Raw genomic sequence first — 17,902 nt, forward strand, 5'->3', positions numbered from 1 at the left:
CTACAGAGTTAAAGATTCAAGGCAATGTGTCTGGAATGTGTTCCTCCCTTCAAGAGGCCCCTCCATTCCATGAAACATCTGTCTCAATTTCCGCTCTTCCTGGAGCCCACTTTTCGTCTCTGCAAAGCCATTCCACCGAAGCTGCTTCACTATGACTGCACTGATGGGAACCGTGTGTCTTTCTGTAGATGCACCTCAGCTTCTCAGCTGGATATTTCTGGCCAGGATTTGAGCATCCTTGGATGCCTCCTGCAATATTAAGCAATCTGCTCTTAGATTTGTGTTTGAAAGCAGGCATCCACACATTCACAATGTCTTTGCACAAAATCCTTATGGTTATGTGCATATACGAATTAAATGCATCTTGGACAAGGATGTTTAAAGAATATATTCCATAAGTTTTATAAATTGCTTATGAGGCTTCAACCTAAAAGTACAAAGATAGAGGCATAATTCAGTTACTATCTAATAGGCCTGGGTATGAAATCAACATGTAGGGTAGAAAGGGGCTAAATGGAGAACCTAGGAAAACATTCTTTAAATTTATATTATTTTTATTAGTAATTAAATGTACTCAAGTCTATCAAAAGTGTAAAAATATGTCTCTTTAAAAATCACATAGTTATTATAAGACAAGCAGTAAATAACTAATCTAATTTATATCTCTGTTTTTGAAATTTCCATCCAGATAATAAGTAACAGAAATAATTTGCGCCGTTTTGCTTTTTTAATGAGTGTGAATTAATGCAGATGGGTGCACGCTGGTGTGATCAATCAAGAACATGAGGTTTCTCGTGATATCGTGGGAACCGCAGACAAGAGGAGTGGAGTCAGAGTGTTGCTGCTCCAAATGTTTTTATCAGATCTCCATCTGAGGCTTACAAGGTTATGGAGAAGAAATAGAAAGAATAGAAATAGAAAGGAATAAACCCTAGCATAAGGGAAGGGAACTGAAAATAAGTGATTTTAAAGCTCTTATAAATAATAACTCATACCAGAAAAGATGTAAGGCAAAAAGAAAGGGAAATTTGAGAAAGTATTCTGAAAAATTTCAGGTTTGTGTGTGTGTGTGTGTGTGTTTCCATTTTAAATGACTCCTATTGCCAGAGTTCTCAAAGATGACAATTTTAATATAATCAGATGTTGTTGCAGTATTTAGTATCCATGTGGAAATATCTATAACAAAATGCATCCATAATCAATTACATAGTTTTCACGCCACTATATATTTTGCCAAAGTTGGAAGATTAATTTCCAATAAAAGGCCATTGAGGGTACCACAAAACAGGAAGTAAAGATTTGATTTTCAGAAGTAAAAATCTAAAGGAAGAAAATATTAGTATCTCAATAGTTATCACCAAGGGATGGTGAGAGTGAACTGGGCTCACGTGTGAACGGGAATCTTGTGAATTTTGTTTTGCATAAGTTTGATTAAAATGAATCTAACAACTATGTTGTTATAAAGCTGTATCATTAAAAAAATAAGAGTGAGATTATTTACACCTGCCAAGTGAAAAAACTGTATGAAGCCCAAAGAAATAGCAACAAACGGGGGCATTGAAACCAGTTCCTAAGATTTAAGAAACAAACTTTAGAAAACAGTAATTGTATTTCTGAGAAACGTCGATGGGGTGAGGCCCACTGTGTTGATTGTAAGAACAGTAGTGACATCTTGTGGCCCAGATGGATACATTTTACATTTGTACTATGGGCATGGAGGGTGATTGAGGTTACCTTGAAATTCTGTTTGTTTTCAGACTGAGAAAGTGTCTGAGAGGCTTTCTGGGAACAGAGAGCTCCTGACCCCAGGCCCACAGCTAGGGGACAACCAGGATGAAGACAAGGATGAAGAATCTACTCCCAGGCTGATCGATGGTTCTTCCCCACAGGAGCCAGAATTCCCGGGGCTTCTGGGTCCACACACCAACGAAGGTCAAATAAGTTATTACTCAATTATAACCAAATACATATTGTCACTTCTCAAAACTATCAAGTTTTAAGTCACTCCTCGAGGAGTCTGTCTTGCATTGCAAAAGAAGTCATGAACTCTAAGGGAGAAATTAAGGGTGTTGCATTGCTAAGTAGTCATGTTGTCCATCAGTCTTGTAAATATGTATGCTTTTATCCATAGGTTGTTGCTGTTTCCAACCTTGGTCTGAGAAGTGTCTTATTAGAGTCTACTTCTGAGAGTAGACTCATTTTGTACAGAATGCTGATCATAAGCACCTGCGAGTGCTCAGCCATAGATGGGACATCTACACTAATGCTCACCCACCACACCAAAGGGCTCAGAAAAGATCTTGAAATAGGGAACTCAAAGCCATAGGTCTAGAAGGATGGGAGGGATGTTGCACCCGTAAACCTTACAACCATTCTAGTTACTAACACTAGATCAAGAGAGTTAAAACTCTAGCATGGGTGACAGAAGATCTCCAAAAACTCCACATCTACTAGGGAGGGAGCAATTAGCTTCCCAGTCCCTCAAGGGATACATTTGCAATTGTGTATGCATGGGTTGTACTAACTCAACTCAGTGGGTCAAAATAAATAAAAATAAATGAGGGCATATGAAGCTGGGGGGCAGATGAGATGGAAGATACTGAGGGAGTTATAGAGAGTAAGGGGTGTGCTTGATGAGGATACATGTATAAGTCTATGAAACCTTCAAAGAAGAAACAAACTTAAAATTAAACAATCTTGCCAATTTTCAACTCCACTCCAAAAGGGAAGTAAATAAGCCAAAGACAAAAGAGTCAAGAATGTTGGAATACACTTTGAGTCATGGAGTTACTCCTGCATTTTGTCCTCAGACATAAGACAGATTTTATTATAATGCATCTTTGTCCTGCTGGAAAGAATCAAATAACCAAAGACTCAGGATGGAATTACTTGCCTGGCATCATTACTTGGGCCGTGTATTTCCAGGGCCCAGCACTGGATGAACTGATGGAAAGTCATCCTCTGAGATCAGTGCAGCCCAGTGTAGACCTGTAAGACATAGTGGATGCTGATTAGAATAAGGGCAACATGTTGTGCTGACTGGGTATTGGCTGTCTGTGGGCCACCAGAACAGCACACTGCAGCCTTCTTTCACCCCTTATAGTCTTTCTAGGGTGTTAATAATACTTAATTTTGCCCTTCAATAAGGAAGTCTTAATTTGCAAAGGGTAGTGATTTGTGGTTGAAAACCAATTTATTAAGATTCTAGACTCTATTTGTAGGAAAATATTGCTCCTCTTCCCTACATCTCTCCATCCCAGAAGATAAGTCTCTAGAACTTACTTATCCTATATAAACACTTATTTATGTCAGTTCCCCTTCTACATTCCCCTGTGCCCTGGCAAACATTATCCAACTCACTATCTAAATTTTCAAGTATTACAATTGAATTGTAAAGTCTCATCCTTGCTATCCAGTCATTGACAGTGATTTATGTCAACTCTTGGCAAAACTACAAACCTTTAGAGTAGGAAACTCCTTGATAAACAAGAAAAAGAAATGCCAGTATAGTCTAAAGGTGTGCAAAATCATTGAAATGAATGAGTATAGAGTGCAGACGCACATACAAACTATTAAGTTAATTTCTTTAAGGAATACCTCATGTTTTTTCCATGTAGTTAAATTTCTATGTAATAGAAAGCCACAAACAGAACCAAGAAGACACATGGACAAGTTTATGAAATATCAGTTTCCCAGATAGAGAAGGCAGCCACATAGGAAAACGAAATGTACCTAAAGCAGTAAGAACAAGGAGGAATTTCAGTCATTTTCCTCTCTGTTTCATCCGTTCAAATCTACCTTTGCCCCCTTGCCTTCTCTCAAATCTGTGGCTTTCAGATGGGCCAGAAGAAACAAAAACATAATACTCAATCTTGTATTTATTTGCTTTTTAAAGAATTCTATTCATGATCACTATAGTTATATAATGTTCATGATTCACTCTCTTCTCTGCAACTCCTCCTACGTCTCCTCCCATTTATTTTTCTTTAAAAATTATTGACTAACATAAACACAAGTATGTATAACTGCTGGTATGTATGTATATATCTCCCTAAGTCCATCTAATGTTGCTCACTAGTGTTTGGAATTGACCACTTAGGGATGGTGAACCTGCCTGGGAGCTTGTCCCTGAAGGAAATTGTTTTCCCCTTTCTTGGCAGCCATTGACTAACTATAGTTCTTGTTCTAGGAGTAAGAGGTTACAACAGTTCTCACATCCACATTGATATGTCAGCTAGTGTTGTCATTATGCATGTCTTGATTGGATAACCCTGTTGTCGAGATTTCATAGCTATAGCTTCCCTGTCTTCTCTAAAAGAACTTCTATAGCAGCAGGTTTCTCACTCCTTTAGGTCTTATAAATCTTTTCATACTCTCTTTAATGTTACTGCTTGAGAAATAAATGTAGGAACTACATTGTAGATGTATCCATTGTAGCTGGGTATTTCACAGTCTATGCATTTTGACCAGTTGTGGATCGCCATAATATTCTTGGTCTATTATAAAGAGAATCTTCTTTGATGGTGAGACTTACTCTTATCTGTGGATACAAAAATAGGTACTTAGAAATATAGATAGAAATGTATTGCTTTAAGATATTAGCTTTAGTAGGCTCTCTTCTAGTGTCTTATCAGTTCCAGAGTCATGGATAGTTGGCTAGGTTCACTAGCCATCTGTCCTGTCTGTGCACAGGATCACGATCTTCCCCCTCCATGCCTTCTCCATTCTCCCAAGCCTAGCCCTGTTTGCATAACTTGGGCACAGTCCCTGTAGTATTTGTAATCAAGTCTGGGTTCAAAAAATTTTGAGAGAATAACAACAAATGGATATTTTCTTACTTTTATTACTAAGAGAAAACTGAGGGTATAATGAAGTGAAAATATAGATTACATTTTAATTTCCAGAAAAGAAGCATACATTCACAAATGTTTAACAGCTTGGAAAATGTTAGAGCATTAAAATTCAAAACTTTCTTTTACCAAATTAATCAAATTCAAATAGTCACAATCCATGAATACTAAAACCTAAATAAATCAGAGTCCAAGTGAATGTGTATAAATTATTCTGGGCAATTAATGCTAAAATATAAGATTAACACTATACAAAATCAAACATCCTCATTTAAAATTTATCATTGGAAATAGTGAAATTATAAATACTAGAGAACATATCAAAGATTAAATACCTTGCAGATTCCGTACTGCCAAGCCTCCCAACTCCCATCTTTCAATTTTAGTGAAAGGTCTTTGGTGAACGTTCCTGTATTTTTCTTGAAAATTTCACTTTTGTTATTTTTCTTATTCTCCATATGTATTACAAGTTGGCATTAGCGACCTCAGAGATTCCCTTTCATGATTCTCCATTGAAGCCAAATCCCATTGGACTTACATTAATATTATATATCAAGATATGTATCTGTGTGATTGCCACTCATCTTACATAGTAGATCACTAAACAAAGCTCTGCATATTTTGCCAATGTTTCAGTAGCCATTCTGTCATTCAGACCATCATGTCATTTATATGATATATATGTATCGAAGGAATAAATACTAATTTGTATGATCTCTTAAAACACATTTTTCAATGTAGTGTTTAAATATTGAGTCACACGTATAATGAATACGTGGTAATTTAACTTTATAAAAGATGTAATCTCAATATTTATGTTTTGAATTTATGTTACCTTTACATTAGCTGTAAAAGTGACAGTCATAATATATCCATGAAGATAATTTTACAAGCAATGTGGTAGAGGCTCTAAATTATTGACTTTAATGTACTACTACCTAAGACTGCTTTGAAAATATGTGAAATACCTCAGAAAGGTCTGAAAGATATTTTAGTCTTGTATATTAAACAATCAGAACCACATTTTCCTTAGAATTCTTTCAATGACACATAACCATTTTTCTGTTTCAGACTTTCCAACTTGTCTTCTGTGTACTTGTATAAGTACTACTGTATACTGTGATGACCATGAGCTGGACGCCATTCCTCCACTGCCCAAGAAGACTACATATTTCTATTCACGTTTTAACAGAATTAAAAAGATCAACAAAAATGACTTTGCAAGCTTAAGTATGGACATAAATATTTGTCTTTCCTTTTAGATCTCCCTGAATTTTTAATCATGTGAAATGTTGGTACTTAGAATGAAATTTTTATTCAAAAGAGCTAAAAATTACTTTCTTTTACATAAATAGTTGGAATTATGTTTTAATCATGGTAAGATGGAAGAACACATAGTAGCCAATGGGAAATTCTATAATTGTTATTTTCAAACTATTTTTACTAAGTTTAATTATAAATTGATTATTTTATAAGCTAAAACTAATTTTCATATTATAATTTTCAGTGCATTGCCATGGTATTAAATTAGCAAGTTTTCTGGGCTTCTTTGATGTGTTTGCATTGAAGCATAGTTGATTTATGACTGAAGCATATATACTTAAATTCTACTTTAGAACAGTTGCCTTCTTAGAAGAATTTTAGTAGTCATCTTGATGAAGCATTTCAACAATTTAAACATTTCTTTTTAATGTTTATGTCTTGGACCATCAGAAAAAAATGTAGCACTTTTTTTCCCCTGAGGAAACACTTTAAAGTGTAAATTACAGACAACGATTATGAAAACTGTAAAGAAAATAACAGCTATTCAAAATAAAATATCACTGTTGATGTAGTAAAATGGTAATTTGCTCTAGAAATATGAACACAGATCTCATTTGAAAAGCACTTTCATGAGCTAAGTATTTTATTACAGGTCCAATACAGGTTAATATTCATATTTATATTTGTGAAATGTACTTACTCATGTTTTGTTTGAGTCAACCATATTCAAGAATGTTTTGCTAATACCATATCCCTTTTCTTCTAGATGATTTAAAAAGGATCGATCTGACATCAAATTTAATATCAGAGATTGATGAAGATGCATTCCGAAAGCTGCCTCGCCTCCAAGAGCTGGTTCTGCGTGACAATAAGATAAAGCAGCTTCCAGAATTGCCAAACACTTTGACATTTATTGATATCAGCAGCAATAGACTTGGAAGAAAAGGCATTAAACAAGAAGCTTTTAAAGTAAGTTTTTCATGCCACATGCATATGGAAGCTCTCAGTTTCCCTTTGCTCTTGGTCATGGCCTAGCCCTTGCTCATCTCTAAAGAAAATTTCATGGAATGGCCTCTTTACCTTCTAAAACAAGCTCCTCTGCACTACCTATGGAAACTGAAAATAAGGTATATTTTGGTTCATTCTGAGAGTGGTCATGCCCTATGAACGTAAGGCAGGGCTCGAATTAGAAGTCGGTGGCCCTTAGACACATGTTTGCAAAAAGTTCCAGGAAGACAAGAAGGGAAATTTAGCTTTCCATAGAACTCTGCCCATGGGGAGATATCAAGTTAGGTGATTAGGGAGGAAGGAGGTATTGCTTTGAGGACAGAAGAACATAGAGTCTAGATTGAGTTATCCTTTGGGAATTTGTTTTGTAAGTGAAGAAAACAAGTCTGGATTTGTAAGCCCTGCTTAGAACAATGGCTGTTGCCAGAGAACAATAGCTAAATAGCTTTCTTATGCAACCCTCATCCCATACAAACTCTCTTCTAAATATGGGGTGAATGGTAAGTTTTTACTTGGTCTTTGAAAGGAAGAGTATTGTTCTCAGGGAGCTGGTGTTAGAAAGTGTGAACTTCTGAAGACTTAAATATCCTGTTAATGGTGGCTGAGTTTTGGGCATCTCATCCTACACACTGGCAAGTGTTGAAATGAGCGGACATCATGGAGATGAGTCACCCCTTCGCTGGGGAGTTTGGCTAGTGTACACCAGCTATTGTCTAAACGTTTTCTGTCTTGCCATACTCCAATTTTCCTCACTAAGCATTTCATCATTGGGTAAAAGAAATTTTCATTTTTTCCAAACGGATAAAATAAAAGAATGTATAAAGAATGAATATATATATATATATATATATACATATCCTCCAGGATCTAATTTTAAAACATATTCAGTGGAAAACAGCTGCCTCATATAAACTGAGAAATTATGTAGAACGCAAGAGGTTTTTTTCTATACAACTAAAACATAATTTTCGTTTCCATAAAACAATATGCTTACAGCCAAATATTCCAAAATTGGTAGAATTGTCTAGTAATTTAGAAACCAGGATCCTGATAGGGACATGTTAGTTTAAATTCACTGCATAGAGAAGAAAGTCAGTCTTCTATATGGTTGTTTACAGGATATGTATGATCTCCACCATCTCTATATCACTGATAACAGCTTGGACCACATCCCTCTACCACTCCCAGAAAGTCTGCGGGCTCTACACCTCCAGGTAGGTCTCATCCTAAACTGAGCCTGAAAATCCCAGGATGAAGGGAAATAGAAGCAAGCCAGGCCTAACAAATTCATCCATCATGACCTACTGATATATGTATCAATTTTCCTGCTTCTGTGTCTTTACCAGTCATTCCTTCAGCTAATAAAGCATTTGTATCTCCTAGGTACTAGCTCTTCTATTGCATTGATGGTAGCAATCAGGTGTTATTTTGATTCTTTTAGAAATAAAATTTAGATAGCAAAGATTTTTCTTTAAATTGAAAGTTTCATCCAGTGGAGACATACACAAGGTTCATAAAGGGATGGCAAAAATCTAGCTTGCTTTATAGTTCTAAGAAAAAAAACTTTTCAGGTTTAGTTTTATTTTTAATATCAGGTTTTATAATAAAGTTCAGTCCAAAGGCATCCACATGTCCTGACAAAATGACAAGTCATAATTTCTTCAGTCAAAGAAAATTCCATTTTTTCATTTTATCTTTTGTTAAAAACAAACAAAACTATTATAAATAAGGCTGCTATGAACATAGTGGAGCATGTGTCCTTCTTACCGGTTGGAACATCTTCTGGATATATGCCCAGGAGAGGTATTGCTGGATCCTCCGGTAGTTCTATGTCCAATTTTCTAAGGAACCGCCAGACTGATTTCCAGAGTGGTTGTACAAGCTTGCAATCCCACCAACAATGTAGGAGTGTTTCTCTTTCTCCACATCCTCGCCAGCATCTGCTGTCACCTGAATTTTTGATCTTAGCCATTCTGACTGGTGTGAGGTGGAATCTCAGGGTTGTTTTGATTTGCATTTCCCTGATGATTAAGGATGTTGAACATTTTTTCAGGTGCTTCTCAGCCATTCGGTATTCCTCGGGTGAGAATTCTTTGTTCAGTTCTGAGCCCCATTTTTAATGGGGTTATTTGATTTTCTGGAGTCCACCGTCTTGAGTTCTTTATATATATTGGATATTAGTCCCCTATCTGATTTAGGATAGGTAAAGATCCTTTCCCAATCTGTTGGTGGTCTTTTTGTCTTATTGACAGTGTCTTTTGCCTTGCAGAAGCTTTGGAGTTTCATGAGGTCCCATTTGTCAATTCTTGATCTTACCGTGCAAGCCATTGCTGTTCTGTTTAGGAATTTTTCCCCTGTGCCCATATCTTCTAGGCTTTTCCCCACTTTCTCTTCTATAAGTTTCCGTGTCTCTGGATTTATGTGAAATTCTTTGATCCATTTAGATTTGACCTTAGTACAAGGAGATAGGAATGGATCGATTCACATTCTTCTACATGATAACAACCAGTTGTGCCAGCACCATTTGTTGAAAATGCTGTCTTTCTTCCACTGGATGGTTTTAGCTCCCTTGTTGAAGATCAAGTGACCTTAGCTGTGTGGGTTCATTTCTGGGTCTTCAATTCTATTCCATTGGTCTACTTGTCTGTCACTGTACCAGTACCAGGCAGTTTTTATCACAATTGCTCTGTAGTAAAGCTGTAGGTCAGGCATGGTGATTCTACCAGAGGTTCTTTTATCCTTGAGAAGAGTTTTTGCTATCCTAGGTTTTTTGTTATTCCAGATGAATTTGCAGATTGCACTTTCTAATTCGTTGAAGAATTGATTTGGAATTTTGATGGGGATTGCATTGAATCTGTAGATTGCTTTTGGCAAGATAGCCATTTTTACAATGTTGATCCTGCCAATCCATGAGCATGGGAAATCTTTCCATCTTCTGAGATCTTCTATAATTTCTTTCTTCAGAGACTTGAAGTTTTTATTATACAGATCTTTCACTTCCTTAGTTAGAGTCACGCCAAGATATTTAATATTATTTGTGACTATTGAGAAGGGTGTTGTTTCCCTAATTTCTTTCTCAGCCTGTTTATTCTTTGTGTAGAGAAAGGCCATTGATTTGTTTGAGTTAATTTTATATCCAGCTACTTCACCTAAGCTGTTTATCAGGCTTAGGAGTTCTCTGGTGGAATTTTTAGGGTCACTTATATATACTATCATATCATCTGCAAAGAGTGATATTTTGACTTCATCTTTTCCAATTTGTATCCCTTTGATCTCCTTTTGTTGTCGAATTGCTCTGGCTAGGACTTCAAGTACAATGTTGAATAGGTATGGAGAAAGTGGACAGCCTTGTCTAGTCCCTGATTTTAGAGGGATTGCTTCAAGCTTCTCACCATTTACTTTGATGTTGGCTACTGGTTTGCTGTAGATTGCTTTTATCATGTTTAGGTATGGGCCTTGAATTCCTGATCTTTCCAAGACTTTTATCATGAATGGGTGTTGGATCTTGTCAAATGCTTTTTCCGCATCTAACGAGATGACCATGTGGTTTTTGTCTTTGAGTTTGTTTATATACTGGATTACGTTGATGGATTTCCGTATATTGAACCATCCCTGCATCCCTGGGATGAAACCTACTTGGTCAGGATGGATGATTGTTTTGATGTGTTCTTGGATTCAGTTAGCAAGAACTTTATTGAGGATTTTTGCATCAATATTCATAAGGGATATTGGTCTGAAGTTTTCTATCTTTGTTGGGTCCTTTTGTGGTTTAGGTATCAGAGTAATTGTGGCTTCATAGAATGAGTTGGGTAGAGTACCTTCTGTTTCTATTTTGTGGAATAGTTTGTGAAGAACTGGGATTAGATCTTCTTTGAAGGTCTGATAGAACTCTGCACTAAACCCATCTGGTCCTGAGCTTTTTTTAGTTGGGAGACTATTAATGACTGCTTCTATTTCTTTGGGGGATATAGGGCTGTTTAGATCATTAACCTGATCTTGATTCAACTTTGGTACTTGGTATCTGTCTAGGAACTTCTCCATTTCATCCAGGTTCTCCAGTTTTCTTGAGTATAGCCTTTGGTGGAAGGATCTGATGGTGTTTTGGATGTCTTCAGGATCTGTTGTTATGTCTCCTTTTTCATTTCTGATTTTGTTAATTAGGATGCTTTCCCTGTGCCCTCTAGTGAGTCTGGCTAAGGGTTTATCTATCTTGTTGATTTTCTCAAAGAACCAGCTCCTTGATTGGTTGATTCTTTGAATAGTTTTTCTTGTTTCCACTTGGTTGATTTCGCCCCTGAGTTTGATTATTTCCTGCCGTCTACTCCTCTTGGGTGAATTTGCTTCCTTTTGTTCTAGTGCTTTTAGGTATGTTGTCAAGCTGCTAATGTGTGCTCTCTCTAGTTTCCTTTTGGAGGCACTCAGAGCTATGAGTTTTCCTCTTAGAAATGCTTTCATTGCGTCCCATAAGTTTGGGTATGTTGTGACTTCATTTTCATTGAACTCTAAAAAGTCCTTAATTTCTATCTTTATTCCTTCCTTGACCAAGGTATCATTGAGAAGAGTGTTGTTCAGTTTCCACGTGAAGGTTGGCTTTCTATTATTTATTTTGTTATTGAAGATCAGCCTTAGTCCATGGTGATCTGATAGGATGCATGGGACAATTTCAATATTTTTGTATCTGTTGAGGCCTGTTTTGTGACCAATTATGTGGTCAATTTTGGAGAAGGTACCATGAGGTGCTGAGATGAAGGTATATCCTTTTGTTTTAGGATAGAATGTTCTGTAGATATCTGCCAGATCCATTTGATTCATAATTTCTCTTAGTTTCTCTGTGTCCCTGTTTAGTTTCTGTTTCCATGATCTGTCCATTGGTGAAAGTGGTGTGTTGAAGTCTCCCACTATTATTGTATGAGGTGCAATGTGTGCTTTGAGATTTAATAAAGTTTCTTTAATGAATGTGGCTGCCTTTGTATTTGGAGCATAGATATTCAGGATTGATAGTTCCTCTTGGAGGATTTTACCTTTGATGAGTATGAAGTGTCCCTCCCTGTCTTTTTTAATGACTTTGGGTTGGAAATCAATCTTATCAGATATTAGAATGGCTACTCCAGCTTGTTTCTTCATACCATTTGCTTGGAAAATTGTTTTCCAGCCTTTCATTCTGAGGTAGTGTCTATCTTTTTCTCCGAGATGAGTTTCCTGTAAGCAGCAAAATGTTGGGTCTTGTTTGTGTAGCCAGTGTGTTAGTCTATGTCTTTTTATCGGGGAGTTGAGTCCATTGATATTAAGAGATATTAAGGAAAAGTAATTGTTGTTTCCTGTTATTTTTGTTGTTAAAGTTGGCATTCTGTTCTTGTGGCTGTCTTCTTTTAGGTTTGTTGAGGGATTACCTTCTTGTTGTTTCTAGGGCGTGGTTCCTGTCCTTGTATTGGTTTTTTCCTGTTATTATCCTTTGAAGGGCTGGATTCATGGAGAGATAATGTGTGAATTTGGTTTTGTCGTGGAATACTTTGGTTTCTCCATCTATGTTAATTGAGAGTTTGGCTGGGTATAGTAGCCTGGGCTGGAATTTGTGTTCTTTTAGTGTCTGTATAACATCTGTCCAGGATCTTCTGGCTTTCATAGTCTCTGGTGAAAAATCTGGTGTAATTCTGATAGGCTTGCCTTTATATGTTACTTGGCCTTTTTCTCTTACTGCTTTTAGTATTCTATCTTTATTTAGAGCATTTGTTGTTCTGATTATTATGTGTTGGGAGGTATTTCTTTTCTGGTCCAGTCTATTTGGAGTTCTGTAGGCTTCTTGTATGTTCATGGGCATCTCTTTCTTTAGATTTGGTAAGTTTTCTTCTATAATTTTGTTGAAGATGTTTGCTGGTCCTTTGAGTTGAAAATCTTCATTCTCATCCACTCCTATTATCCGTAGGTTTGTTCTTCTCATTGTGTCACAACATTTGCAGATTGCTCTTTCTAATTCATTGAAGAATTGAGTTGGAATTTTGATGGGGATTTCATTGAATCTGTAGATTGCTTTTGGCAAGATAGCCATCTTTACAATGTTGATCCTGCCAATCCATGAGCATGGGAGATCTTTCCATCTTCTGAGATCTTCTTTAATTTCCTTCTTCAGAGACTTGAAGTTTTTATCATAAAGATCTTTCACTTCCTTAGTTAGATTCATGCCAAGCTATTTTATATTATTTGTGACTATTGAGAAGGGTGTTGTTTCACTAATTTATAATAGCCAGAAGCTGGAAAGAACCCAGATGCCCCTCAACAGAGGAATGGATACAGAAAATGTGGTACATTTACACAATGGAGTACTACTCAGCTATTAAAAAGAATGAATTTATGAAATTCCTAGGCAAAAGGATAGACCATCTAGAGACTGCCATACCCAGGGATCCATCCCATAATCATCTTCCAAACGCTGAAACCATTGCATACACTAGCAAGATTTTGCTGAAAGGACCCTGATATAGCTGTCTCTTGTGAGACTATGCAGGGGCCTAGCAAACACCGAAGTGGATGCTCACAGTCAGTTAGTGGATGGATCACAGAGCTCCCAATGGAGGAGCTGGAGAAAGTACCCAAGGAGCTAAAGGGACCTGCAACCCTTTAGGTGGTACAACATTATGAACTAACCAGTACCCCGGAGCTCTTGACTCTAGCTGCATATGTATCAAAAGATGGCCTAGTCGGCCATCACTGGAAAGAGAGGCCCATTGGACACACAAACTTTATATGCCCCAGTACAGGGGAATGCCAGGGCCAAAAAAAAAAAAAAAAAAAAAAAAAAAAAAAAAAAAAAACGGGAATGGGTGGGTAGGGAAATGGGGGAGAGGGGGGAGGGTATGGGGGACTTTTGGGATAGCACTGGAAATGTAATTGAGGAAAATACGTAATAAAATATATTAAAAAAAAACAAAAAAAACAAAAAATAAAACCAAACAAAGCAAAATAAAAACAGTCGAAAGTTATTTCTACTCCCATTAAACAGAATTTTATTTGTGGAGAATAAAGAAAAACATTTTCACAAATGTTATACCTAACAGTTTCTAAGTACACTTCACTGTTTGCCATAGCACACTGTACTCTGTGAAACAGTTTTAGCTATTGAAACAGTGGTCGATAATTTACTACATACCCACATGACTGTAACTTGTTTAATAGCTATAATCAGGATTCTCCTGTATATTCTAATTTTTCATGGAAAAAATAAATAGAAAAACTATCCATTACTTGCTGAAGTACAAGCAAGAAGTAATTTTTGGTTTTTAATGATTTTTCTCTGTATATCATGTTACTATTTACATCGGAATTTTTCTTATTCCTGGTAGTGTTTATTTCTATACTTTTGTTGTATTTCTGTATATATCTGAAACATGGCTAACTTGTTTCTTGAATTTTCCTGACCAGCATAATTTCCTTCATATATTTTAATCCTTTACAGAGAATTCTAAATAATGGAAAGGAAGAGTATGCCCTGACAAAAGTTAATATTATCTCAGTAACAAAATTAGGCATAGACAAATTTATCAACAGAAGAGAAAACTATAGATCAATGCATCTTATAAACATAATACAACATGGCAAGCAGCATTCCAAATCCACTAACATGTAAAAATAATTATATACCATTAGCAAGTAGTAGTTATTTTAGGAATAAAAGTATAATTTAACCATTATCAGTGAAATGACATAAATGTGTCATAGTAACAGAATAGAAGATAAAACTGCCTTATTGTCTAAGTACATACAGAAATGCCTTTGACAAAATTTAATGCCTCTTTCTTACAAAATCTCTAAAGACACAAAGCTAGGAATAGAAGGACGTTCATTAACCCAATCATTCCAAATCCACACAGATATAATACATTCTTGCTAAGCTCAGAAGCAAGATGGGGACTCTTTAGTCTTAGTACCTTACTAAATATTGTGTTTGACTGTCGTGCTGAGAAAAACAGAAAAAGTAAATTAAATTAATAATTAACACACAGATGGCAAAGGAAGCAGGTTTTCTTCTTTCCCTTTCAGCTGACAAGATCTTATACACAGAAAACGCAAAAGAATCCATTAAAATATATTTGAACTTATGAGAGAGTTCAGCAATGTGACAAGCTGCAAGATCATTTGCAAATATGAATTATATTGGTATATATTAACAACAATCTGAGAACTATATTAGGAAAATATTTTATCTATCATCTCTTTATCATCCATCAACTTAACATCTGTCTATTGTCCCTATCTATCTATCTATCTATCTATCTATCTATCTATCTATCTATCTATCATCTATCATCTATCTATCTATCTATCTATCTATCTATCTATCTATCTATCTATCTATCTAGTCTTTAGCACAGAGTCTTAGTATGTAGCCTTAGCCAGCTTGGAATTTCCTATATATCACAGATATAACCAGAAACATGTCAGCGATCCTCTTGTCTTTGCCTCCTCGGGCTGGAAATTTTAAGTTCACACTATCACACACAAATCCTTTCTCTTTAATGAAGGCACTTATTTTTAAATATAAAAAACTAATTTAACAAAAGAGTAGTAAGCATCATACAATCAAAGAAGCAGTACAGAGGTAAACGGTCATAAGGTCTAGATAAAGTGAAACACCTTAATATTATGGATTAGAAAACTGTAATATTGAGATGTACACGCTCCTTAAATTCATCTGCAAGTTTTGCATGTAGCAAATTATAAGGAAGTAACTAATCTCTCAGCATAGCATTGGAGTTCAGCAGTCTATCAGGCTATAAGGCCAACGTATCTCTGCATTATTCCATGATATTTTGAGATCCATAATTCATAGTATAATATTCTATAATGGTGTAAGATCAACTGTATCCTCTGCACACTGGCAACGAACAAATATACAATGAGCTAATACACCCACAGCACACTTTCAGGTTTGAAGAAAGCATGTGTTCTGCTGTTTGGGGTATATAATGTTGTAGCTACTTTTGAAAATACTTCAAGAGTTCCTCTAAATTCAAAATAGAGAGTTATAACTCACCAATTTGGTATCTGCATATATGCATAAGAGAAAAATAGTTTTGTCTCCACATAAAACTTGCACACAAATATTCATGAAACCAGTTTTCATGAGAGCCATAAAGCCATTGTTGTATTGGGTAACAATATACTCTTGCATTAACAAATGAGTGGATAAGAAAGAATATATATACATTTAATGGAATCCTCAGAGGTAATAGAAAGAAGAAAACATCATCATATGCTGTAACCCACATGGATTTTTTAACACATGATACCAAGTGAACAACCCTCACTACTGCCTCTTAAACCAATTTGAAATGTTCACCTCTTCTTTCCTCCAGTATTAAATATTTTTGGAAACATACATTTCTTTCAAAAATGACATTTAATAATTCCACACATGTGAACTCACAACAGAGAGCTCTATAATAAACAAAAGGTAAGTCGGTAGCATCAAAGAATAGGGGAAGAAACATCTGCTGCCTCACTTGTTCACTTCATCTGAATTGACTTTAATTCTAGGTATGCAGAAGCAGCTTCACAGAGCTGCTCAGGACTTTATGATCACTTTCAATCTTCCCAGAATGCTGTTCCCTTGACTTTCTCCATGCCCATGTATTCTTGTATCACAGAGTAATCAAAATTTTAATCATCCTTAGAAACACTTCTTTCCATAATTCCCCTCACCTGCTTAAATTCCATTAACATATATCCCATTATGTGCCCCATACTGGTAAGAACGCGTTTACTTTGTTAACTAATTCTATACTTATGGCACAAACAGTACTTGGTATATAATAATAATCATTGAATAAATAGTTTTGACTGGGGGAATAAATAAAAGAATTAAAAGAGGTGACTCACAATATCCTACCGTTTCACTCGGTACCTTGGGGGCGCCATGTCTTGCAGTACCTTGGGGGCGCCATGTCTTGTCTTTTCACTCTTTTTTTTTTCTTTTTTAGAATAATGACATTCTGGAGATGCATGAAGATACTTTCTGTAATGTTAAAAATTTAACCTATGTTCGTAAGGCATTAGAGGATATTCGACTGGATGGAAACCCTATCAACCTCAGCAGAACTCCTCAAGCCTACATGTGTCTACCTCGTTTGCCCATTGGAAGTTTTATCTGATGTTAGGATGCTAGGCAAATATCAGAGTTGTGATGTTTTCTGTAGCCAAGAGAAGCAGATATCTCTTCAGAAACAAACTCAGTATATTTGAGATGCGTTTAAAAAGGATAAACAATAAGCTAAGGGTGTTACGATAAAATAAGAGTTCAATAATTTAATTAAGCATGATTAGGTATAAATTAACAAAATATATAGACAGTAAGTTAAATGAATATGTATTCCAACTAGTCATCAAATCTCATCGAGAATTGTAGGTGTTCATGTCAAGTTAAATATGTAAGAAATAAAATATTGGTAATGAATACTTTAGATACATTGCTAACATGTAGACATTTTAATTAAACTTCTCTAGTCTTTATTTTCACTCATGTATGTTTCCCGCCTGATTCAGTTAAGAGCAGAAAAAATATTAAATGTGTTTGAAAGATAAATGGTCTTGTGAAAAAGTATTTCTTATAATCATAGTATGCAAATAACTGTATGTAATAGCAGTACACATTCCTTCAGTTTCTTAATGACATCTATCATCTATAAGAACATCAACTCATTTTGCAAACTTGGTTAGTTGACAGCTACCTGTATTCCTCTACATACAAAAAATGAAATATGAGATATAGAGCATATTAAAGAGGCTGT

The 17,902-nt window shown here is 35.8% G+C and overlaps 1 protein-coding gene across 2 annotated transcripts in view; it reads left to right on the forward strand.

Moving 5' to 3' along the window:
* Epyc (epiphycan) overlaps positions 1–17,663 on the forward strand; it is a 36,209-nt gene extending 18,546 nt beyond the window's left edge. For both annotated transcript variants that reach the window (XM_021174501.2, XM_021174502.2), the window contains 5 exons: positions 1,758–1,932; positions 5,922–6,080; positions 6,880–7,082; positions 8,240–8,335; positions 17,096–17,663. In XM_021174501.2, coding sequence (XP_021030160.1) covers positions 1,758–1,932; positions 5,922–6,080; positions 6,880–7,082; positions 8,240–8,335; positions 17,096–17,266 — 804 coding nt within the window. In that variant the 3' untranslated portion in view covers positions 17,267–17,663. The remainder of the gene's footprint in view (positions 1–1,757; positions 1,933–5,921; positions 6,081–6,879; positions 7,083–8,239; positions 8,336–17,095) is intronic.
* Positions 17,664–17,902: the final 239 nt, after the last annotated feature.

The sequence above is a fragment of the Mus caroli genome, unplaced genomic scaffold, assembly GCF_978045245.1.
Source record: "Mus caroli unplaced genomic scaffold, Mus_caroli_1 scaffold_9, whole genome shotgun sequence".
In the NCBI taxonomy this organism is placed as follows: Eukaryota; Metazoa; Chordata; class Mammalia; order Rodentia; family Muridae; genus Mus; species Mus caroli.